At 40.0% G+C, this 25,640-nt stretch overlaps 1 protein-coding gene across 7 annotated transcripts in view; it reads left to right on the top strand.

The window, feature by feature from the left end:
- GLI3 (GLI family zinc finger 3) overlaps nt 1-25,640 on the top strand; it is a 195,661-nt gene that overhangs the window by 94,030 nt on the left and 75,991 nt on the right. For all 7 annotated transcript variants that reach the window (XM_015854996.3, XM_015855000.3, XM_015854997.3 and 4 more), the window contains one exon: nt 13,652-13,757. In XM_015854996.3, coding sequence (XP_015710482.2) covers nt 13,652-13,757 — 106 coding nt within the window. The remainder of the gene's footprint in view (nt 1-13,651; nt 13,758-25,640) is intronic.

Here is a 25,640-nt window from a genome sequence, read left to right on the forward strand (position 1 = left end):
GAGGAGATGGTAGTTGCTATTCCTTTTGCAACATCTTTTGATCTCAGCTTTTAACTTACCTTATCATATCACTGTGTTGCAGTTTAAAGTTAATTGTTGGAGATCTACTCACCCTTGGAAGGTCACACATGCAGATATCTCCAGCAAGATACCCTTGCCTCTACTGCCAGCCCTTAAATGAGATGTGAGAAGGAATAGATCCTGACTCCACCCCTTTGGGTTACTCAGGTGCATTGCATGCACCTGAGCTCCCTTGGGTTGGTCCTGCAGTTCTACCAGGTGCTCAGTCACTGTTTCAAGCAATGACTTAGCATTTCTGCTACAATTGTAAACGTCAGTAAAATGTTGCCATCTTGTTTTGGCTAATAAGAACATGTCACCAAGAGGAATTCAAGAACACATGCTACTGTTGATGCTGCTCATTCACATTCTTCTATCAAGAGTGCTGATCTCAATTCAAGTTTATTGAGGACTACCCTGGGCTTGGGCATCAACTAAGAGATCATTTTCCCTAAGAGTTATCACTCCAAGTGCTTGAAAAATACAAGTAAGGGCAGTGTAGAATAAAAACAGAGACCTGAATTTTTCACTAACTGCTTTTTTTTGTATATATATATATATATTTTGTTCTTTAAGAGTGCATTCATAAGAGGTTTATGTGAGTTATCCTGTTTAGATGTGCTATTTAGTCAGGCGTAACTTCTTGCAGAAGCTGTGATTGCTCTGTGAAACAAAGTTCAGGAGGTGCCAGTTAAATACCCGGTCAGGGCAGTGCATCTCCTCATCATTTCAGCTCATCAAACAGAAGGAAGAATATGGACTTGTACATGCAAAGTATTCTTATTTCACTATCAATCATGTATGGAATAAGTATGTAAAGAAAAAAAAAAAAAGGCAGTGTTGTTGTCTGTTCCATCTTGTACCGCCTACTGTTTTTTTCTACCTGCTTTGAAGACAGTGAATAGATGATTTTCATCTAGTTGCTGAAAGTTCTAGGGAACAAAAAACTGCAACAGAGGGCTGGCTAGAATGTAAAAAAGTTCTACAGAAGTGGTTTGTTTCGAATTGAAGATTGGGGGATGACATAATAAAAAATAAATAGTTTTTCTCCTTTTTGTATTAGAAAAGCCTCAGGCCATAAGCATCTTTAAAGAAATGATTTTTTTTTTTTTTTTTTTTTTTTGTTTTTTAATCCTTCTGAGTGGATCAGAGTGGATTGAAAAAAAAAATCATATTGTTTGAGTATAACCCTCTAGGACAGCAGGGTTTAGACTCCTATTTTTAGTATGAATAACTATCAGTGAACTTGGTATGCTGGAAATCCCCAACTTCTGGCACCTAATGGTTAATATAATCAGCTCTTCAAAAACTGGTTTTGGAAGATATTTTAGTTCTATTAGCTCAGCTTGTGTTATTAGCTGTAATAATAATACTAAATTTATTGCTTGTATTATCGTAGGCACTCAAAGGTTTGGATAAGACTGCTATTTTCTCTAGTTCATGCTGCAACTTAGAGTTTTTTTATTTCCACTTTAAACCTAAATTCAGCCATTCCACTAAAGCGTTCAGGAAGGATCTTTCTACCTTGTATCTTTTAATAAACAATCTTCATGAATACAGATTATAGCCGTACACTTGTACAGTGTAGAAGAAAACTCTGAATAGAGAGGACAAATAGTACCCTTTGTACAGGAAACATAATAATTATTAAAAAAAAAAAAAAAAAAAAGGTAGTTGTTACCAAATTCTGGTATGGACTTGTGAAAAAAATTAAGGTTTACCACAGTTAAAACCTGCAGAATTTGATGCCAGCAGATACTGGAAAAAACACATATTGTTGTGTCATCCGCAAGTACCTTGGTGTTCAAAATGGTAGCTTTTTGTACATACATGCAAATCACAAACATACTTGCTTGAAGATCCTGTACCAACATGCATGCTCATGTGTGTTTATGTTGGATCTGTTTCCTCACAGATTTTGAAACCTGGGATTTTCTCATTTTCCAGCTTTTCTCTGCAGCCACAGCAGCTGTAAGCATGTGTGCTGTTTTTTGTGTGTTTGGTTTTTGGTTTTTTTAAAGAAGGCTGAGATTCTTTTTGTGACGTGACTAAAAAGACTGGAACTTTTATAAACAAAACAAAAACCAAAAACCAAAATGAAACTGGAAAGAAATGCAAGATTCATGATAAAATCACAAGGATGATTTAGTCACTGTGTTGGCTCTACTGAAATTAACGATAAAACTTTGACTGACTGGAACCTGAATTTCACTCTGAATATGAAAATAACCGACAATTATGTTCTGAGGATAAGGTTAAATTTATGGTTTGAGCATCCTAACCTTCGTCTTCATACTTCATAATACTTGGTTCCATTCAACAGTAATCTTATCTATCCCTCTTTATGTGGTAGTTTGAATAACTTCAGCATTCTCATGCTTTATGAACTCTGAACTTACAGTTTTGTACCATTAGTCCATTCTGACAACCTGCCGGGAAGGTTTTTAGATACTTGGTTGGTTCTCTTTTCCTGAGAGTGGATTCAGGAGTGTATACTAGCTGATAATTTACTATGTAAGGCTGTGATGAAGTTCCGGGCTGTACCATTGATGCCAAGGGGATACTGTTCTTCAGCTTGCCATGATTGCGCCAAAAAGGATGGTGATGATGACAGTGAGGAGAGCTCGGGTACTTACATAGTCATAGAACCGTAGAATATCCCAAGTTGGAAGGGACCCACAAGGATCATTGAGCCCGACTCCTCCATTCAGTACTGACTAAAACCATATGTGCTTGCATTTCACTCAAACACGCAGATGCCCATATTTTGATTTAAACTGCTCAGTTTGCAGTGGGAAACATCAAGGAGCAGCAGCAAAATCTCTGTGAGGTGCTTTGCCCTCCTCAAGGTCTGCCATGCTCAGTGGTGAGCACAAGGCCTATGGCTTTGTGGCTGTGTGGAGAAGGGCAGCCTCCTGGTATTGCCTGTTGCCTGCTTGGCTTTTTTCTGTCTCCTCTTTTTATACTTGCTTCTTGGGGCTGAGAGTATGTTGCAATGAGTTCTTGAGGCATTCAGAACTCTGTATGCGTTTTGCCCGGAAATAAACTGCTTACTGCTTTGTCTAGTGACGAGCTTTGTTGATGATGCAGCTCTCTCCTGTCTATAAGCCTCTGCCCTGGCCATTTTAACAACTGGGTTAAATACTGTTGGGAGCGCAGTAACCTTTCCACTGCTAAGGGTAAGATTTGCTTCCCTGTGTAGAGCCAAATATGCCAAAGCATGGTACCAAAGCAGCACTCTTTTTCCAGTTTAACAGGTTTATCTTATATTATTGGATTACCACTGAGTTTATTGTTTTGTAACTCAATGAGGTCTGGCAATGAACATTTTGGTTTTTCTCTCTTTGGCCATGCAGTGGCAGTGACAGTCATGGGGGCTTTCAGCCACGCATGTAATCTTTCCAGGGTTATCAGTTACTTACAAACAGACGTGTGAAGTGTTTGTGCAAAGGCTTTGAAGTGGAGTTCCACATGGATGCTGCTGGGGCTACTGGCCAGGCAGTGTTGACACAGAAGCAGAGGATTTCTCTCTGCCCAGTGTGGTTCCCCTCAAGTGCTAGTATTCTGTGGCTAAACTGTTTGCCTTTCTAATGAAGTGAACTGTTTGTTTGAAATATGTGGTAGAAGGTATTTAAACAGAGAGTAAAGTAAACTGTTGGGCTGTTCAAATAAGCCATGTCTATCTGGTTTGTGAAGTGAAGGAAAACAATTTGGCTGCAGCTTGCCTCTGGGAAGGGCAGTTAGGGTCTGTTTAAATAATGAGCTGGGCCAAGCGGATGTTGCTGCAGCCTCTCACAGGCCTTTTATGATAGCTGCTACTCTTGCAGGCATGCCTTGCAATGTTGCCTTGATGGAGAATTTGAAATTACTGTCATTATTTAAAATGGGGATTTATTCATTAACTGTGAAGACTTGGGTACATTTATATTTGATTAAAACCATCCCAATTAGACAATGGACTGTTGAGAGCCAACATATGCTATTGCCTTTATAACGTCATTAGTAACCCAGAGTCCCCACTTTGAAATAAGATCGTACCCAAGTACGCAGACATCTGTTTCTGCCTAGCCAGATGGAAGTCAGAAACATAACTTAAAACTGCTAATCCTCATTGTGGAGAGGAGAACAGGAATCAGAGGAAGATAGTAACAAATGAATTTGGATCCTGCTTCTGGCAAGGCATGAGGTATCAGTGGCTGATACAATGCTTGGAACATGCACTGCAGATATCTTGTAGTAAGTTGCTGCCTAACCACAAGCATGAATTCAGAGAGCAGGGAATAGCTGGGAGAAGTGATAGTTCTTGTGGTTACAGCTCTCAAGTTCATCTTGGAGAATCTCACTGCTATTTCTGACTCTGCCACAGTTTTACCTAAAAGGATTGTTCGTCAACTAGTACAGAATGCTTCTCAACAATGACTGGCAAAACTTAGATCTTCATCACAGCAAATGCGTTTTGCCTCCTACCGTAGCACAAAACAATTAAAATCAGTCATGTGGGGAGTTCAGGATCAGAGACTCCTAGTGCTGTCCAATAGGGACCATATGTTTCCATCCATCATTTATATTTTTTAGTGAAGAAGAAAGCTCCAAGTTGGTTAGGACTACAATGCTGAATCTTCTGGCACTGTTTGCCTGTGCATTCTTCTCAGGAATAAGGTTAGTCGCAACTTTTGATTCAGCATAGAGATTAAAACAAACAATCCTTATATTCCCAGAACGCAATAAATGTGCTAGAATCTCAATAGCATCCAAAGAAGCAGCAATACTAGCATTAAGAGCTGGCAAACCCTTTGATGTTATTAACCAGAAAAGGACTGCTGTAGTCTCTGTCTTAAACATTTAAACTTTTGACCTCCAACCTTTGTGTCAAACAGCTTTTCCATGTGGAGCATTACTATACCTCTCATACTGCCACTGCATTTAGTAGAGCATCAAACACTTGCCTGATGGGAAACTGATGCTTAATGTGCAGGAAAAACTCATGCATTGAGTAGAATTGTCAACTCCTCCTCCTGTGGGAGGAGTCACCTGTTCAGTTTCCCATGTTCTTTTAACCAGCCTGTGTTTGCACAGAAAGATGAAAAGGAAGATTGCTATTCTGTGGGCAGGGTATATACATCTTAGTTATTTTTATTACCACCATGTACTTGATGTTAGATGTAGACCAAAGCCCCTCTTTTGTGCAGTGTGTTACACCAAGATGGAACTGAAGAATTCAGTTACAAGCATGGAAGGTCTTCTTGCTTATACTTCTCAGAGCTCTGGAGGCCCCTAGAAAGCAAATGAGAAGTCTACTGGAGTGTTGGTAATGCTCTAATTGAACATGAGGGGATGGGGTTTTATGGCTATCTTAGCTTTGGGGTCCCTGGAACATGCTAGGAGTGCACAGTTGGAGGAACCATACTGGATCACCCTAGTGGTCCACGTAGCCCCGTATTGTTTCCATGCGGTGACCAAAAGCAGGTGCCCAAGAAGCAGATGCTTCTTCTCCTCTTTCACTACAAGTGCACTCCTAGTTCTGTCATTCCTGGAATCTCCTGATCTGTCAGTAGTTTCTACATACTTGGACCCTTACTGCATTTATCTTCTCTGACTTTTCCTCTTTCTCTTGAGGCTATTTAAATCTGTAGCGCCTTTAGTCTCCTGAGGCATGTGATAGTGTGTCAGGGATTGGTGGGCTGTCTGCCTGGTCCCCATTTGGCTATCCTTCCATTGTTGTCTCGTATGAGCATCCTTGGCTTCTCCTGTAGTCTATAGAGATGGAAATGAAAAGCAGTGGCCACATCTTGACCACATGGGAATGCAGAAGAACAGTTCTGTCCCAGTGCTTTCATATTTGTGGCATTGTGATCCACTTCTGTCTATGTTTTCTCCCCTCTTGTCCTTCAGAAACTAAGATGAAGAACACTGATGACCATAGGCAGGTAATGTAACTATGTCTCCAGTCAGCCTGAACTGGAGATTGGAGAAGAGGATGCTATTATAATTACCTGTTAGTGCCTAAAAGTCAGTTACGAACTAGGGCCCTGTTGCAGTAAACTCTCCTCACTGAGATAACCATGTTTTCAATGAGTCTGTCCCCTTCTTTCCCACATCCTCCTGTTAGATACTCGATGCCAACAGTGATCAGGCCGAAGCACAGACAAGGGACATAATTTGATGTAGATTCTATTAAAAATAAAGGTGCCTTGTGGAACTTGACTTGAAAAACTTAACACAGATTAGCTTGAATATTGACAGTCTGGCATTCTCAAAACTGAGCTGAATGAGTGCTTAAGGTAGATGTAAAGTTCTAAATCCATCTTCTGTAAAGTTCTAAAATAAACAAAATAGATGAAATACATGGGAAAAACTCGCTAAGAAGCTGAGGGGGGACATAAGAGGGCAAAGAGGAAGAAAGCAACCCAAAATAAAGAGTTAGCAATGTCAAGAGGTAATAAGCAAGAGTGTATTTTTACTACTTTTACTTGTCTTGAGCAGTGCCAATTTCATTAGCAGTGCCCTAGAAATTGTGGAGCAGGTTGCTGAATGAATGTACTGTCTCATAGTGAGAAAATGAAAAATAATGATGCATGAGAAACTGTGTAGCAACATACTCCTGCTGGAGAGAGAATCTGTAGAAATAGGTTACTTGGATTACCAATTTCTAGGGCTGCTTCATCCTGGATGTGTTAGCCTACAATGAAGACCTGATGCCCTAGAGTGCAGGCATAATAACTGTATAGTTCTCCCAAACTGGAAGGAACCCAGAGAGCAAAACAAGGTGACTGTGATTAATTTAGAGAATGGACATAGAGATTAAAGAGTGCAATAAATGCATATTATCGAGTGGCTTAAGAGCACGTCTGATAACTATCTACAATCTGCAAGAGCTTGAAGAGTGTAAACACCACAGAAGGAGAGTAATTGCTTAGGATGATACAGAGAGAAGCTAAATAATTATGAATATTCAGTTGAAATTTTTAAAAAAACAACAAGTTGAACAGCAGGGAAGAAAGTCTCACTGAGAGTTCGTTTCATTGTGCGTCCCATACGATCCGAACTGTTTTAATATCTAAAAATAGACATAATTGTTCTAATTACACTTTTCCCTCTCTAATTCCTATTGTGCCATAAATTACTCATTAGAGCTGCTAAGTATAACCTATTTCCAAGTCTTTCACCCTGTGGTCTAGAACCTCTGCTGCTGTTTAGCTACAGTGATTTGCAATGTCGCATGGATACCTAATTGTTCAAGATTTGGCCTTTGAAATAGCATTCAGACGTGATTCTGCTGCACAGAGCACACAGATCTTCAAATTGTTATTTAAACAAGTAACTTTTTTGGACTGACTTACTCATTAGAAGTTCTACCAACTTCTAAAAATGTTCCCTAAGGTTTTTTAATTACCCAACTTTATTTGTTTCCTGTGTCCAAACAGCAGCATATGAGAATATTTTTGGTTTTTTTTCCTATTTTTTACCTTTTTTTTACAGCCACATTTACATTTGCATCTTGCGCATATTTGTGATCAGTATGTTAATATTTGTGGCTGGCAGCAGAGTATTCACATGGCTTTCCATGTTCAGTGCTGAGGCATACATAATGACTGAACTGTGTGTTCAGCCCTTGACTGGGGTTAGCTCTGAGTTGTGAGATTTATCCTTCAGCTCTCTCCCATGCAGATCCGGATTTATTTATTTATTTTTTAATAATCTTTTGCTTTCCTCAGTTTTCACTTTGTAACTCACTTTCAACCAAAAAAATTTTCCTTGTTTACAGAAATACGTGTCCATATGTATATGGATACAAAAATATTTGTATGTATATATGTACATACATACAAAAATCTTTATGTGTGTTTAGTGGCTTTTTGTTGAGTAATTTGCTATCCTTAGAGTATATGGTCATTATACACATGTAATCAAAGGTGGGAAGTGTTCCTAGGCATCTGGACTAAACCACTTGACTGAGATTGCTGAGAGTTAAATAGGGATAAGCAGTGGAAAATACAGTGTGCAGTCACACAAGAAGTTAGGGGGAACAACAACAAAACAGAAGGCATGTTTCAAGGCAGAAGATAAATTATTTTTTCACTGGAGAGTCCATTTGAGGTAATGGAGGGAGGGGTTTCTTTTGTCAGTTTCCTGGCAGAGAACAATTTGTCATTTTCTTGTGGAGACCACGTTATTAAGTCTGTTAAGAAATGCTGCATGGGATCCAGAGGTTATAAAAAAGATGAGCTGTGCTGTACCCACATCCAGCTGCATAAGATGAAACGATTTTCCCTCCCAGTAATGCGTTGATGCTGCCAGGATGTTTTGTCATTGTCTTTTTGTGGGCCTGTGTAGCGATGCTGCTGCATGCAACTGTTGCTAATGTTCATGAGGGTTTTCTAAGGTTGCTTATAGGCTGAAGCAGCCAGAGCTGTTTGCTCAACAGAAGAAGCTACTGTGGTAGGATATTCTGATGCATTTCCACCACTGTATAAGTAGTATATTTGTTATCCTAGAAGTCTGTTCCTTCTTCCTTTTTTGTTTTTTCTTTTTTTTTCTTCCCCTTTTTCTATTTTTTTTTCTTCTTTTTTTTTCTTTTTTTTTTTTTTCTTTTTTTTTTCTTTCCAGTTTTCAACTTGGGCAAAGGGTCCACTAAAGTGAGCTGAACAGACTTGTGAAGTTTAGTTAGCATTCCAAAGGCCAGTCCTGCTCAGACAGCAGAACTGTGATGATGGGGATGAATATTAAAGCATTCAAACTGAAATCCATCAAGGAGCTCTTTAACCAATACCTGCAGCAAATTTGGCATATTAAAGACCTCTTGGTGCCAACTAATGAAAGTATTTCCAGCTACTTTTTTTTTTTTTTTCACCACACAAAAAGCTGCTCCTCCTTTAAGTGTCTGGCATGGTGGTTGTTGTGGAACTACTGAAAACAATGAAACATGTTCCCACAAGATGTGTAAGTTTACAACCAAAAAAGGGATAAAATAGATGCCAGGGATCTAATATGCCCCGAAGTCTTAATTTTTGGCTTTTCAAAGGTAGAAATTAATTTTTCAGCTGTGAGACATAGAGCTATAGCTGTGTTCTGGTTTGTGAGGTTTGGGTTGGAAGTCCTGTGGTTTATTTATAATACAATATATGGGTTCAGGAAACATAAGCAGAGGATGGGGAGGGGAGTTTGATAATCATTAATGCACACAGATGTAGAAGGGGCATGATCTGATTGAAAACTGTCAAAGTGTTATACCTACTGCCCTACTGCACTCTAGCACAATTGACACATAGTATAACTGGAGAGAACTTAGCAATTAAGATTTTTTTCTCTCCTCCTCCTTCCGTCCATTTCTCAGCTTTGACCACTTATTTATTTATTTATTTATTTAGGCTCTTTCTTCTTAAAAACTTGTTCTGTGAAAAGTCAGAGAGTAGGCAGTTCCATTCATGTCAACACTGTGCCAGCCAGGCTGCAGGCATGCAGCCATAAACCCAGTGAAGGGTTTAGCAGTGCTAAAGCAGCAGCTCTAGTCACCTTAAGGAGATTCTTCAAAGTGCTCCAAGTTAAGTGCATGTGTTATCGTGTGGTTGTGCCTTAGCCATTTTTCTTCCTGATGAAAGACTCTGTATAAGCATAAGTAGACAGCATAACTCACCCTAGTTTTTGAAAGGGAGCTAAAAAAGTCCCCAAAGACAACAGAACGTGCTCTTACTGAGCTCTAATGTAAACTGTGATAAAAAAAATCCAAAATAGGGGCTTTACTTGGCAAAAAAGCACCATATTCTTGCCATAAAACCTGGCAATACCATTAAGTTCAGATCAGTTGAAACAAATTTGTGTGAAGAAACAGTGATACCCATAAGGATACTGCAAACCTTAATGTAAGAAAATTCCCATCTGGCGATCAGCTTATGAACCAAAGGAAGTGTAGAAATTTGCTGGCAAACTCTTCAAAACAATTCTGTGTACTGAAAAGACATTAGTGGAGAGGCTGTATTTTGCTTGATACTGTTCCTTTACATCTGGTATGAAATCTTGGTACCACTGAGTTCAGCGTCAAAACCTGACTTAATTTTAGGGAGAAGATTTCACCTCAGATGAGGTTATATCTCACATAGAGTTTTGCATCTGGCTTTGTTCTGACTTGTTTTACAGTGAGCTGATTGTTCTGATGACAAATGCGCAAAAAGACAACGAGCACTTCCTGCCCTGTGCCTGAATCCCATGTTGTCTTGTGCCATGATCTCACAATGCAGGTGCATACTTTGAGACTGCACCGAATGTGTTCAAGCTGATGCAGGCATTTTCTACAGTAAGAGAATGCCTTCTTGACATGCTGAGAAATGCAGCCTGTCATTTCAGCAGCCGTCTTCCCCAAGGGTTTGGCAAGAATCACAAGGTGCTTGAGCAAATCAGTTAGCTGAGAGTAGTCAGCTTTACTTCCTTGACAGTGAAGCCCAGCTTTCCAAATTTAGAGATTTCCTAAATGAGAGAGAAATGCTCTCTGTTCTGTGAGTAAGCTCTGGGGCAGCCTGCCCTCTTCAGCTTTGTCTCAAGGTGTTGCATGACACCTTAGAGCCAGCATGAATTATCCACCTTTCCACCAGGTCTTGCAGCAAACCACGGCTGCAGCTCATTAGATTTCAGATTCGCTTTTTAGCAGCAAGGAATGCACTTGTAACTTTTCCTTGTTTCTCTCCCGTGGTGCTGCAGAAGAGCGAGAGGTTGCTGACTTACGGAGAACAAGTGGAGGTCTCTCCTTTTTTCCTCTGTGGGAGTGATTGTAATTTGAGAGAGATGATCCTATTCACTTCCTTTAAGGAGCAAAGAAGGATCCTTTGAGAAGAAATAAAAAGGCATGTTTTGCACAACAAAGACTCAGCATAAATTGACATATTTTCCAGAAAGTCTCTCCATGTTAAGACAGATTGGTTTGCAGCATTTCAGGCAATTGTATCTACCATTTTATTATGAAGAGACTGTTCACTATGTAGGAGACAGAAGAGCATCTAAAGGAAGCATGTAGCAGTAGGCAGGAAAGAATTCGGGAGCAAGCAACAGATCCAGCAGTGTGTGAGGAATGTGTTTAGGTGTGTTGCCATTACTTTGGAATGTCCTCAAGTGTTCTTGAAAATCGTGAGAATTAAGCACAGAACGGGATACTGCTTCTGAGTGGAAGTTGAGGGGTTCAAATACACAGGCAGCATTTCTCTTTCATGACTCTGGTACTGTATGCTTAACACCAGGGAGTCTCTGCAGGAGTGTAAGGGTTTGTGTAAGTGTTTGTCCAGGAGTTCAGGGTTGCCTTTGTATGTCTGCAGGAAAACTACCTAACAGATGCTTTGCTAGTTTGCATCTCAGCCAGAATTTTTTAAAGAAATTGTGAGTGGTAATAAGTAATTCTGTTCCTGCAAAGGAAAGTTACTTTTTTTTTATTTGTTTTGGTGAGAGGAGTTGGTGTTTGCTGAAGGTAAGAGTTTTGTTCCTCACACTTTGGGCAACATGTAAATGTCAATGCAGTCAGAGCAGCTGTCCTGACTTTTGCACTGTCACCTTCTGGTTCTCTGAACAGGGAGAGCGCCAGGAACACCAGAGTCAGGTAGGTGCAGATTCAGTCTCAGCCTGTGAGTAGACTCACTTAAAGTACGTTCTGCATTCCCAAATAGGGGATGTTCAATGATCACATTCAGCTTCAGCTAGCCCTTGGGAGGGCTAAGTGAGGTTTCTCTGCATGAAAGCTGACAGGAGGTCGGGGTGGGTGCTTGATAAGGGGAAGTGAGGAGGTTCATGCTTCCCTCAGCAAGGGAAGAGTCTCAAAACCTTTGTGATCTCTCATCTCTTGTGCTCTTTTCCCCCTTCTACATGTTGCTGGGTGGTAAAAATCATGTTTTGAGAGGTGGAAGCCAGCATCCTCTGGTCAAATGACAACAGGAATACTGGTTAGCCCTCTGGCTCCCACCAAAGTCCAACTTGTGTAGCAGAACTGAAATGGAAGCTGCCACGATCAGGTTTCATTAGTAAGACACAACTGTTCTTCATTTATATTACTAAATCCTCAGTCAGAACATGGTAGAAATGTGCTGTAGCTGATCACATACTAGCTGATGTTTCAAAAAAATGAGTCCTGAAACTGGACAGGCCATTTCAAATGTTTCCAGGTTTCCCTGAAATGCTGGAAATATGTCTTCAGAATCTATGTGATTTCCTCTAAGGGCCATGATTTTAGTTACTCTAGTCTTCTCACTTCAAAATATAATAACAAACCATCCCAACTTTTGACATATACCAAGGGGAAAAATCCTTCTTTCTTTTTAAAATCGTAGTTTAGATGAAGCAGCTTTTCCCATAGATAATACAATCTAAGAAGAGGATTACATTTTGCAGAATAGGAAGGGCAAAATATACAAAGAAAAGATACCGTGTCAGCAGGCAAAACGGAAATGGACTTAGAGTTACAGGGAGTGCATAATTAAATTTTTTTTTTTTTTTTCCCTAGAAACATTTTATTAAATCCCTGACATGACCTAATGTCTGTACTTGTCAACTTTTAGTGCTGGATAAACATATGACTTCACCCAAAGTGGCAGTCAGGTAAATTGGGCAGGCTCTGTTTTTGTGCTGCTGGAGATGCTCAGAACTTCTCACTGTGGAGTTGTGTGAGTTTTCTTGCATTTGGGACACCCTTCAATGCAGCCCTGCAGAGGTACTCTGGCATGGTGCTGAAGTGTTGTGGGGTGCTCTCGGTGTCCATAGCAGAACTGGGAATTATTCTGCCACAGACATAGCAGAGAGATGTGGAACAGGACTGTGCTTGGCCTCTGCACCAGTGAGTGAGTTCCCCCTTTTGTCAGCCTGGTCGCTGGGGCTCCCCTGAGCAGTAGAAAGGGAGTCACAGCAGCTCCAAGCCCTGTCCTTGGGGGAGGTGCAGCAGAGGGAATGACTCTGGGTCTGCTGCCACAGAGACAAAGCAAGCATGCGTTCCTTTTGAGTGCGGTGTGTGGGATGAATTCCCTTGTCCACAGGCACATTTCTTCTGATGCATCTCTGTCTGTTGAAGCAATGCAATTAAGCTTCTCTGGTACAACCTCTCCCAATTGCATTTTGCTTTTAACTCCATTGTCTGATTTATTTCAGATAGTCATTTCTCAGCATGCTGCTTCAGTTTTTCTGTCTGTTGTAGTACTGTTTACACACCTCTGAGGATATATTGTTTTGGTTTAAGGTATTCTCTTCCCAGCCTTTTCTTCCTCAGATATTTTTTCTTGTTTTAATAAAAAATAAATAAATCAGGAATGCTTTGGAAAGGCTCGGTGGGCCTTTTGATCTGACACTTCACATATGGGCATGTAATTATTTATTAAAGATTTCTCGATGTCCCTTTCCATTTAAGCTATAAAAAGAGAATATTAAAATTGGTAAATACATATTCATGCAAATGCTGTGGGCCAAATGCTCAGACAGACTTGAGTGACTGCAGCAGGAAAGGAGAATTCGACCTCTAAGTTGCAGTGGTGTTGACACACATTTTAGGTATCTGTTCTGTTTGTATTAAAAGTATTTCTGAGGAGTCACTGGAGATACTCAGAACTGCGCACCTTGCTTGTTTTTGCAGATCCACCTCACCTCTTTCCAGCGTTCCACCCTCCTGTACCAATTGATGCGCGACATCACGAGGGACGCTACCATTATGAACCATCTCCCATTCCTCCTCTGCATGTGTGAGTATTCAGTATTTCCACCCTGCTTCAGCTTCCTGTGCTACCTTGAAGAATGGGCAAGTATACGAATCTTTGCAATGCTTAAAACTGTGCATCCGGAGCACTTTGCCAGTCTAGCTGAAGAGTGAGATTTACTTTTAGAAGGCATCAAGGTTATCTGTTCATGAAACAAAATCAGGCTTGTGCCTGAGGAATTCTTTTCCAATAGGTGGCTGGCAAATGTTACCTGTATATTTTGCTGACATTTATTCTGAGTGCTGTCGTTCTATAAATACTAAATTAAAAAGTGCCAAATGCTGCAAAATACGGCCAGATAAAACATGTATTCTGTCTGAATTAGGCTTGGGACTTTTCATGCTAAAATTCCCTCTTGTGCCAAAGATTCCTTTCCCAGTGAATGCTATGAAACATAATTAAATTTTTGGTAAATTTTCATAGTCCCTGTTGTATGCATGCACAGGCAATCGGTTGATTGATGGGATTGTCACCCAAACAAAATGGCAAATGTGATAGAGCACATGGTTTACACAAAGATAAAAGAAATGAATACCAGTGATAACGTGCATTAGAAAAAGATGGTAGTGGTGAAATCCTTTAGAAATAAATATTACCTTACTCTATATGGGGATACAAATATAAGCATTGTAGTATAAAACAGTTGTGTCCAAAAACTTGCTATATGCCATTAAAAAATGAAGCCAAAAATCAGGGCTTAGTACTTCACTAAGAGGCTTGGTATATACATTTAATCATATCTACTAATCACTCCTCATACTGAGAAAATAAAAGAAGAAAAGCACAAGTAATACTTTGAAGAATAATGTGAGTTGTTTAGATGGCAGATTGCTTTGCTATGGCTATTAGTTACAGCTGTGTAATTACATATATGCAGAAGAAAAATGAAGTTGTTTTAAAATAAGTCCTCCTCTGTGAGCAGAATTAATTGATATTAACAATCCTAACTACATGCCGAAGTGCACACACAATATTTTACTAACAGTTTTTTTGGATCAGTCTTCTATTACTGAATTGTAATTTTAGAACAGATTTGCCTGGAGGTAAGTAATAAATCTGTGTTGCAGTCTTCTTGGGCATTAGCAGAAAAGTGGGTATTTATAGAAGGGGAAAGAGCAGAAACCTGTGATTTATTCCTTATTTCCTCTGATGCATCAGTATCTACCACACAGTTAACCACATCATAAATATACTTAAATGCATGTTTAATTTTGGTGCTAAAAACCATTGTAAGCTGAAGATGGCAGACTCATAGAGTCATTATGGTCATCCTAGATATTGCAGTGCACATGAACATTTTGACTCGATGTTTTTGGGCATTTTCCAAAGCAGAAAGAAAGTGGCTGGGAGCTCAGGAAATGATGTTGTTTTTTCTGAAGCTGATAGGAAATTTGTTTTCAGTGAGACCAAGCAGTTCCTGGGGTGCTGTGAACGAATCTATCAGTTCCCTGGCTTGCCCAAAGAAAGGCAGCAGGGTTGAGTGTTGTGAACTGATGAACTAAACCAAAAGTGGATCCCTGATGTATTTTAACTTGAATTGTCATAGGGACTTAGAACAAAATCTGGGCACCATCTGTGCACTGTTGCTGAGTCTTCTGTATCCTATTCTGTGTGGGGCTCTGTCTGGTTGTGCTCACTGCACAGAGCTGCAGCCCTGTAGTGCGAAGTGTACATGGTCTTGTGGATGGTTTCATCGTTCTGTCTTCTTTGGGCAATGATGAAAACCTGGGGCTAAGCATCCTATTATGACAAAGTACCAGGATTCCTTAAGATGTTAAAGTTGCCCACTAGCGGCCTCCTTTCCCTCTGAAATCAGCACTGTCCTGAACACATCCAGTGCTGCCTCAGAGCTGAGACTTTGACAGGCCCTGCAGAGGCTTGTAGGGGGCAGGGAAATCTTGGCACATTGTGTTATGGCTGTAGGCAGTTGCTTTACATGCTCTGGTATCAACCCAAGCTTTAAGCTAAGAATCTCCTTGATATTGGCTATTTATTTTACCGTAAACTCCTGATAATTCTTCTAGCCATTTAGTTTGTATCACTGTTGAAATTATGAGCTGTAATAGATCTTGGAGTCATTGTGTTCAGTACAGTTAAAGGCAAACAGTCAATTAGGCAGCTTAAAATAACTCTATTGGATTCTAAGAGCTTCTTTATAAGTAGGTTCATCATACTTCTGCAGGTTTTGGGAATAAACTTTAATTTTTGTGTGTGATAGGCACCAACAGTTTTCTCGCAGGTTTTACAGGCCCTCACGTAAGTATCTCTCAGGAATGTTAGATCTGGGACCGTTTGGTATGTTTTGGACTGCTGTCTTAATACCATTAAAAAAGAAAAATTAAAAAGAAGCGGATATGAGAAGTTATTTGAGAATTTTGAGAGAAAATAGCTAGAACACCAGTCAGGATGCAGGTGTTTACCTGCTTTATCAATGACTTCATTGTATGTGTGGTTTTTCCCTGCAGCTTCATAGTACGCTCAAATATGAAAAAAAAAATAAAATTTTTTTAAATATTAAAAAATAAAATAAAAAAATTGGTGACTATCCAAGCTCCTAGAAATGTGTTCCAGAACATGTCAAGCCTTAGTAGTATTAGTTAGTAGTAATGCAAGTGCAGAAAAATGTGGAGGGTGCCTTGTCCACCTGACGCCTATAACGTGCACAGTATTTTGAACGGCGGCCATGTGAAAAAGAATAGGGCTTTTATGTACTTTCAGCTCCAAAGATAAACGTTTGTATGTATGATTATATGTATTTATATATATGATACGTAATTTAATTGCTGATGGACAGAACTGTTGTATCCCAAATTTCACCCTGGAGCCAAATTTTATAACTGAGTTATAAACCCGTAAAGTAGAGGTTTATGTTTATGATGGAATTGCTGACAGATGCTTATGTATACTAGGACTAGCAGTCATTGCTGTAATTGTGCTATCGTATCCTATCATTAAAGATTTCAATTGAAAGAGGTTTATAAATTGCTCTTCTTCTTAGATAAACCACCCTATATTAAGGCATCAACGATATGGTGGAGAATTAAATTAAAATCTCATAAAATGAAATATGTTCTGTATTAGCTGTTTGACACTTAATTTGCCTCTGAATGAGTAAAGGAAATCACAAATTAACCTGCCTTTGTTTTTCCAACCATGGCTTATTAGGTGTTAGAACAACTGCAATTACAGCCCAATAATAAGCCCAAACCCTTATGAATATGTACTGAAATGTGTCACTTTGTGTTACCCAGACCTGTTTGTTAGCACTGTTTAGTTATTCTGGAATTTCCACAGCATATCTTCAGTTTATACTTCAGGGAAGATGTATGAAACTTCAGACGTTACTGAGTGAGCAGCAACATATAAACGCGATAATTGGAGCTGGAGCGGTTTTGTTGTTGTTGTTTTGTTGTTTTTTTTGTGTTTGTTTTTTTTTTTTAATTCAAAGCATGAATTTTAGTATTTTTATATTTTATATATTTCCAGTAAATCATAATTCAGTTTAACTACTTTTCACTGAACTAACAAGTTAAATTACTAGTTAAATACCATATGATTAAAACATACTAGAAGCATGTCTTTAATAATCTTATTGCTTTTTTTGTTTTCCCTCTGTTGCTTTAGTCTAGCTTTTACCTAATTTTCAAAAGGGCTGAAGCAGGGGACAAGTGCAAGGCGACAATGAATGGCTCCAGGGTGCCGGTCTGTGTGCAGTTTGTCTAATGGAATATCCTAAGAGGATAATACAGAGTTCTGAGTTGAACATGTTACAGGATACACCTCGTATTCCAAAATGTTCATCCATTTAGTCTTCATCTTTCTTTCTCTCTCCATCCCATCTTCTGTTACCCATGGACTGTGAGTAAGGGAGGGCTAGGAGGTAAACCCAAGTGAAGGCATGCTTATGTTATCCACATGCCTAATGCCAGAGCAGTTTGCAATTGCGAGAGGAATCTGCAAGACAAAGCTGCTGTCTTGCAGCTTCCTTGAATCAACAGTGCTCCAGGCTCATTTTTTCTAGTGGCTGATTGAGGCTTGTGGGGATCTGAGTTTGGCAGCCATAGGCTCTGAAATTATGCACATGCAGATAATTACCTAACACTAATCCCTCAAACAAATATTTTCAACTGCGTGAATGCACCAGTACTAAAGCAAAGCATGTGTTCTGTTTGCGGTCAGCTTTCAAGTTCATAAAAAGGGAGTTTGATTCTTGGTTATGTTATTCCATATCTAATTTATACAGACATCAGTTACATAAGGGTGAAAAAGAAAGGAAAGGCAGGCCTAGGTGCTCAGCTTTTATCACCCCCTGAGTTTGGACCATGCAGTACAGTGGGAGATAGGCAAATATGAAAAGATTAAAGGATTGGCCTTGTAAAATATCCTTAATTATGAAAGAAACTGCTTGCCATGCAGTTGATAGGATGTTTAGGTTTTCCCAGCCCTATCACTGATTCCTTGATTTTTCCATTAAACTTTCATTCCTAAGCTCATACTCCTTTTAAAAATGTTAGTGTTTTAACCTCTTAAATCTTGTACCTGCTGCTTTACATCCCTGTGTCTGTAAACTGGGAGTTTGGCAAGGAACACCCCAGATTATCAAGCATTCCTTGATCATTTTGCAGTGGGAAGGAGAGCCCCACCCAGTGTGAAAAAGTTCACTACTTGGATTGTCCTTAATTACTTTAAAGCTTGGAAGAAGCTCTGTGCTTTAGCCAGGAGCCTCAGAAGAAGGAAGGCTGTGAACATGAAAAGATAGCTATAGTTACAAGCCTTCCAAAATCACCTGTGAAAATATTTTCTATAAACAGGGAGAAATCTTGTGTTCAATGGGAAGCCCCGCAAGAAGCCTGACCCGGAAATGGGGAATGTGCAGCAGCGATAGAAGCAGCTGGAAATTGCCAGGGGGCATTTTTATAGTGAGTGTCTGAGAAGTAAGCAGTGTGGTTCAGCGACTTGTTACGCTTATTTGGTTGTTAGTTTCATGCCACGAGTATGCATCTTGTAGGCTCTGTAGGCAGCATATACGCCTCTTGGTGGCAGAGTGGTGTGCCAATAGGAATTCACAGAAGTGAAATAGTGGGGTTGGATGCCCACACATAACCTTCAGTTGTGAGGTGTTTTTTCACAAGTTAGGGAGAAGGGGGCCTGAATCTAAGCCAGAACTGTGATTTCTCATGCAGGATATAACATTGCCTCATTTAAAACAGTGAATCAGTGTTTTGTTCAGCTGTTGCTACTTTTTTAGTAATATTTACTGTAAGACTTGCAGATCATAAATTCTCCTTTGCAAGCACACTTTCAGAGCAACTTCAGTAACAGATCGTGTTTTTAGAAGGTACCTGAATCTGGGGAAAGTTGAAAACAAATTATTCTGTACATCATGGCATATACTGAACTTCAGAAAAGGATAGGTATTCTGGCTATGTTTGTGATACTGAGAGACAACTGAAAGAAAAAATGTGCATGCAGGGAAATAAGGAAGTATTTTTGAATGTAGCTGTTTTACATCAATTCTGTTACACTGCTGCTACTGTTTCTCCTTTAAAAATCTGAGATTTCTGCAAACTCAGTGGGACTCTTAGTTTTTTTGTGCATTTCCTTTCATCCTACTAGAAGAGAGACAGTATCAAGAAAAGAGTATCTTATATAAAAAATCTTTTTTGTCGGCAAGTAAATTCTACATCAAATAAGGGTTCACTGCTAAAAACTACCTCTGTTTTTAGTGAGCGCATATCCATGGAAGTCAACAGAATTGCCTCTAACTGAACCAGATTAAATTCGATTCACATCATTCATCGTTTTCTGTTGTGGATATTACTTTGGGACATAATCATTTTCTCTGGAGTAGCTAATTGTAATACCAACGAACTAAAGATTTTTAAAGGAGAAATGGTGGCAGCAGATAAATATGTTAACAGAGGGTCTTTGTTCTTACACAGTGAGCTTGTTTTTGGCCTGGTTGGGGAACTTAAAGCAATTGAAATAAGATATCTTCGTTTTGTTAAAAATTGTTTTGTTGAAACTTTCACCCAATTTTCTATTCCTCTTTTATGATAAGAAGAAGAAGCAAACCCAGGACTCATCTTTCTCTGTGTTTTTTTCCTGTCATCATTGCAAGCTTCCAGAGGCAGTCCAGTGGTGACAGCAGCCCTAGAAAGCAATGTGCATAAGCAGGATTTACCTTGCATTCCAGCCTGCCCCAGAGATGCTAGAGAAGTAGTGGTCCCCAGCCTTTTTGAGAAAGGCATGCTTTTGCCAGCAGGCTGCTGAGTGATCACCATTCGCAATACAGTCCTTGGTAGCAGCAGGACATCTCGTAGGTGTGATCACAGAATCACGGAATGACCCAGGTTGGAAGGGACCTTAGGATCATGTAGTTCCAACTCCTAGTTCCTAGTTCCTAGCAGGGCCACCAAACATACGCCTTTACTAGATCAGGTTGCCCAGGGCCCTGTCCAACCTGGTCATGAACACCTCCAAGGACGGGGCATCCACAACCTCCCTGGGCAGCCTGTTCCAGGACCTAACCACTCTCCTAGTAAAGAACTTCCCCCTAACATCCAACCTAAATCTTCCTTCTTTTAACTTAAAACTATTTCCCCTAGTCCTGCTATTGTCAGCCCTTTCAAAGAGTTTATTCCCCTCCTGGGAGTAAGTTCCCTTCAGGTATTGAAAGGCTGCAATGAGGTCACCCTGCAACCTTCTCTTCTCTAGGCTGAACAAACCCAACTCCCTCAGCCTGTCCTCATAGGGGAGGTGCTCCAGCCCCCTGATCATCTTCGTGACCCTCCTCTGGACCCTTTCCAAAATCTCCATATCTTTTTTGTACTGAGGGCTCCACACTTGGACACAGTACTCCAGATGGGGCCTCACAAGAGCCGAGCAGAGAGGGACGATCACCTCCCTATCCCTGCTGACCACCCCTCTCCCGATGGAGCCCAGGATCCCATTTTCTTTCCAGGCTGCCAGAGCGCACTGCTGGCTCATGTTGAGTTTTTCATCCATCAGGACCCCCAGGTCCTTCTCTGCCGAGCTGCTCTGAAGGACCACTCCTCCCAGACTGTACAGGTGCCTTGGGTTCTTCCGGTCCAAATGATGTAAAGGGGAAAGAGAAAGGAAGGCCTTTGGTGGTCATTGTGTGAAGTCCACTTGTGAGGCAGGTTGGCACAAATTCATCTGGTGAGATCTAAATCCAACAAAAGGGATTCTTAAAGTGATCTGCATGGATTATGGTGTTAAAGAGCAACAGCTTCTGGCTTTATCAGCATTGAGGTATTATCACTGGACAGCACTGCCACTTAGATGATTTACTCCATCTGGGCTTGTAACAGTACTTAGACAAATTCCTGTCTGCCAGTGAGAAGTGGTTCCCTAAGGCAGACTTTCAAGCCAGCCTAAGTTAAGAGCTCATGGAAGCAAAGTGAATGGCTGCAAAAGTCTTGCCTCAGGACACCTCCGTGTGTGTAACATTTTACTTCAGTCTGAGGAGTAAGTAGGCCTGCCTTGGAGCCTTAGGATTCTCGCTGTGTGCAGATGTAAGTACAAGCACGTGTATTTGTGTGCATGCTTATGCACTGTTTTTATATAATAAGGTGGATATATTTTCTTGAATGTATCACAGACTTAACCTGAGTTAATTCTGATTTTTTCACTAAAGCTAATAGAAGGACCTACACAGTCTTAGGAAAATGGAAAATTAGAGGGAAAACGTGAGCAAAACAAGTAGGAAAAAAATTTATGCACAAAAACACGGAGAACGTATAAATTGATGGGTCATTAACTCGATGTTTATCTAAAAATACATAGAGTAGCTGCAGTGCTAGAGTTATGCTTCTTGAAATTTCTATTATCTTGTTCTATTATCTACTGCAAAGTATGCAAGCTCTAAATATAGTGCACATTCAGAGGCTCTGAGCCTGTGGTTTCTTGGACAAAATTCCTGTGTTCTTTGTGTTGTAGTCAGCAGTATTAGTCGAGTGAGCAGATATTGACTGTGGTATTCTTGTGCAGTGAACCAGAAGCAAGCCAACTCTATAGAGGCTGCTGTCAAACTTGTTGCAGTGGCCTGTGAGGTACTGGACTGTGACAGACTCCTTTTTTTTTTTTTTTTTTTCGGTACAATTCTTCCACTCATGTTAAATCTTGGTTCAGAGAGAACTGAAAAGTTACAGTCTTAGCATTCTTTCTTTCTTTTGCTTTCTTTTTTAAGTGTAGTGGTGAAATTTCTGTGTTGTGAATTAGAAGTCCCTAAAGTGGGAGTAGGCATTAACTGGAAGAAATGTGAGCAATGTGTACATCTGCAGTGTAGAAACACAGAGCATCTTCATCATACTCTCACACAATCTTTCCTTGACTTAGTCCTCCTCCAACAAAGGCATTACTTCCTATAATGTTTGTTAGAATATGGATTGAATTTAGCTCAGATTTTTTCCAAAAGGAGGACAAAACAGAAGTTAGATACCACCTTGTTTCTGGTTTTACCACACTTCACTCAATTCAGTATATTATTTATATGTATGGATATGTCTAAATTGGTTTTTGTATTTGCAACAGAAAGCAGAGGACTGAGCTTTTCTTGGATGTGCTTCTGAGATGTAGGAGACTAACTAGCTGCCTCTTGACTGTTCTCTACTATGTAATGCAGAAAAAAAATCCCACCCAAAGGATTGGGCACTGTGAGTGTTTTATATGTGTACCTCAGGGTGGACTGGGTCCACATCTGTAACTGATTTTATCAGTTAATGGAGGAAGTGATTTGGTATGTTAGACAGGTTGATTTTTGCTTTTAGGATGTTTTACATGACCAAAGGACTTGGGACCATCTTTTAGAAGATGCTTTTCATGGAAGCTGGGCTCTGTGAACTTGCCTTGTTTTTAAGACAAGGCAAGAAGATATTGCTTAGTCCCTTCCAGCATTGAATCTGTAGATCTGATCATCATAGTATCATAGTATCATAGTCTCGTGCGGGTTGGAAGGGACCTTAGAGATCATCGAGTCCAACCCCCTGGGATTTGAGCCTCTGTGTAGCAGAGCGGCACTTCTACCACTTGCGCCACAGGGGGGATTCGAACCCATGGCCTCCGTTGTTGCAACGCAGCATTCCTACCACTTGCGCCACCGGGGCACACAATAGGTTACAATTGCATTTGCAGTTATTTTTGTAGGGGTGTTGGTAAGGTTCTGGAGACACCGCAAAGGTTAGACACAGGTAAAACATCCTGAAGAAATGTGCCAGGAATGTTCCTTCTGAAGGAACAAACTGAACTGTCTACTCCAAAGTGTTATTTATTAGATGTTGTGACCACTGGTGTTCAGTTTATCAACAGAAATGTAGGGAGTATTTCATGTGGGAGATTTTCTAAACAGATCAGATTCAAGTGGTTATCTCTTTACAGATAAATATCTTTCTGTCCTGTATCCGTTGAAATTCTGCCTCGAGTTTTCATGGCTTTTTATCTGGCCTGTGTAAAAAAAAGATTTATGGTCTACTCCAGTTTATAGAGGCCACCAACACAAATAGCCCAATTTAACAACACTGTAGACAGATTTGGCAGGAAGGGCAGGAGCTGAATGACCAGAGGCAATCAGGTGTTCTCTTCTTCACAGTGGAAGATCACTATCAGTGTACATCATCTAGACAGTACCAAGAAAGCTTGCATAGCTGGCCTCTCCCTTGGCTTGCTGTACTCCTTCCAAGGACACCAGATTTTTCTAGGAACTGTATTTCTACTCCCGTGATTAGACTGAATTGCAAAGATACAGAGATGACAAATGTGTAGGTTACCCTTCTGATGTAGGTGTGCCCTGAGTGGTGAGTTTGTTCCTTTTGGAATTTTCATCTGTATCCATAGATAGCTGTTTAAGAAACAAAATGGGTTGCTCCAAAGGTAATGCCTCCTATTTATTTGCATGGAAACTAGAACAGATACAGAGAGCATGTTAACATCAGCTTAACCCTGCTGCTCTGGTGGATGTTTACACTAATCTTTTGCTTGCATGGTATTTGCAGTGGTGCTCAGAGAGAGAATTTGAATAACTGATAAAAGCTTCTCACACAGAGCTGAGAAGCAACTGTGTTTTCAGAGGATGCCTCCTTAACTTGCACTTAGTTACAGCTTATATGTGTACCATACACCCGGTACTGCCACTGAGGCACAATAATGAGGACAACTCTCAGAATTATTTATTTTTCCCCAAAGTAAGTGTCATGTGTTGGTCTGGAGTGCTTTTATATGAATTTCTGAAAGTACACTGTGTATTTCATACAGACAGTAATTTCTATAAATCTCTATAATTGCAAGTAGTGCTGGTAACGGGAGAAATTCCTGCTGGTATCTTCTGTGTTCAGTAATAGGCATTAGTCCTTGTGAACTGTAACTGTAGTAACTGTTTACTATCACTAGTACAGAGGTGAAAAGCAAACTCAGCCATACCTCAACAGAAATGATTGATGTTGAACCTTCAGATCACTGTTTCTGATAGGACTGTAGTATTTAAAGTTAAAATTTTAGTCACGTGTTCCCTTCACAACCAAATTTAGGTAACAAGAGCAATGTCAAAGGCAGTCAGTTGCTGAATTTGTCTTTTGTTATTACCAACTTGCTGTTGCCTTAGCAGTTAAGATCGTATTTTAGCATATATGATTAGAATTGGGAAAAAAGCTTTCTCCATTTTTCGTTCCCCAAATCTCTTTTTTCTAATATTGTGGACATGAAACAAATTGGTCATGAAACAAAAGCAGAGGGTTTGGGTTTGCTTTATTTTTGGATTTAGAAAGAGATACTGAAAGGAGTATTCACTTGAGGTAACATGAGAGGCTTTTCAGGTACTTCACCAGGCGGAAGAATGCGTCCTTTTGCTACTGCCTTAGCGGAAGGAGTGAGGGGAAGAAAGGAAACTCAGATTTGCTGAAACAATAGTAAGTGTGACATTCTCAAGTGCTGGGTTTCAAGAGTTTTTTTAAAAAACCCTCAAGAGAGGGTTTATTAAAAATCATCAGTGAAGGAATTAAATGAAGAGAAAGATACTTAACATAGTTAAGTACTATAAGCATAGATCTCTAAAAATTTCAATACGATAAATTATGAGAGTAATAACCCATTAGCTAAAAAGACCGTTTTTAAGAGAACGGAGTATATGTGAAATTCAAATATCACTTTTCGAAATTTAATTCATTGTCACACATTGCACCCATCATGAGTGCTAGGAAGAAAAGTGAGCTCTTCTTTCTGGTCAGATAGTCCCCTGGCACACACAGCGATCTGTCAGAGGGGATCCTAAGGAGCCATGCAGTTTTTCCTCAGTGGATATTGGTGCATGTGGGCAGGAATGCTGTTTGCACGCAGGCTGCATTGTTTTCTGATCTGTGAACAGAAGTAAGATAAATCAGGAGGAGCTGCTGAAACCCATTCAGCGCTCTTTTTATCTCTGTACCATTTGGATCATTTTCTTCTTTTTTCAGTCATGCACATGTGTGCATTCTCTTTTGTATGTTGTTACAACATCAAGGATTTTTTTTTAAAGAACTTCAGGCATTTTCAGAGTGCATTTCATTTTATTTTTAACCAGTGCACCGTTCTCCTGTGTGTTTGCTTAGATAGAGGTCTTCACTGATAAGGTTTTTGTTGTATGCACCCACTGAAGTTTTAGTGTACTCAAGCATTAGAAAAGCCACTGTTCGAGCGTCTTTGTTTTCTTTGTTGAGCTGTTTATTTTGCTTTCTTCCCACACAGTTCCCTGGCCTTGCTCTGACAACTGCTTTTCTGCATGAATTACATTCCTCCGGGCCGCAAGTCTCCTAATTCTTCCAGTCGATTTGATTCCTGCCTGTGTGATTAGTCCTGTGCTCCAACACACAGTTGGTC

The sequence above is a fragment of the Coturnix japonica genome, chromosome 2, assembly GCF_054131305.1.
Source record: "Coturnix japonica strain WE chromosome 2, WE-NBRP24, whole genome shotgun sequence".
Taxonomy (NCBI): domain Eukaryota; kingdom Metazoa; phylum Chordata; class Aves; order Galliformes; family Phasianidae; genus Coturnix; species Coturnix japonica.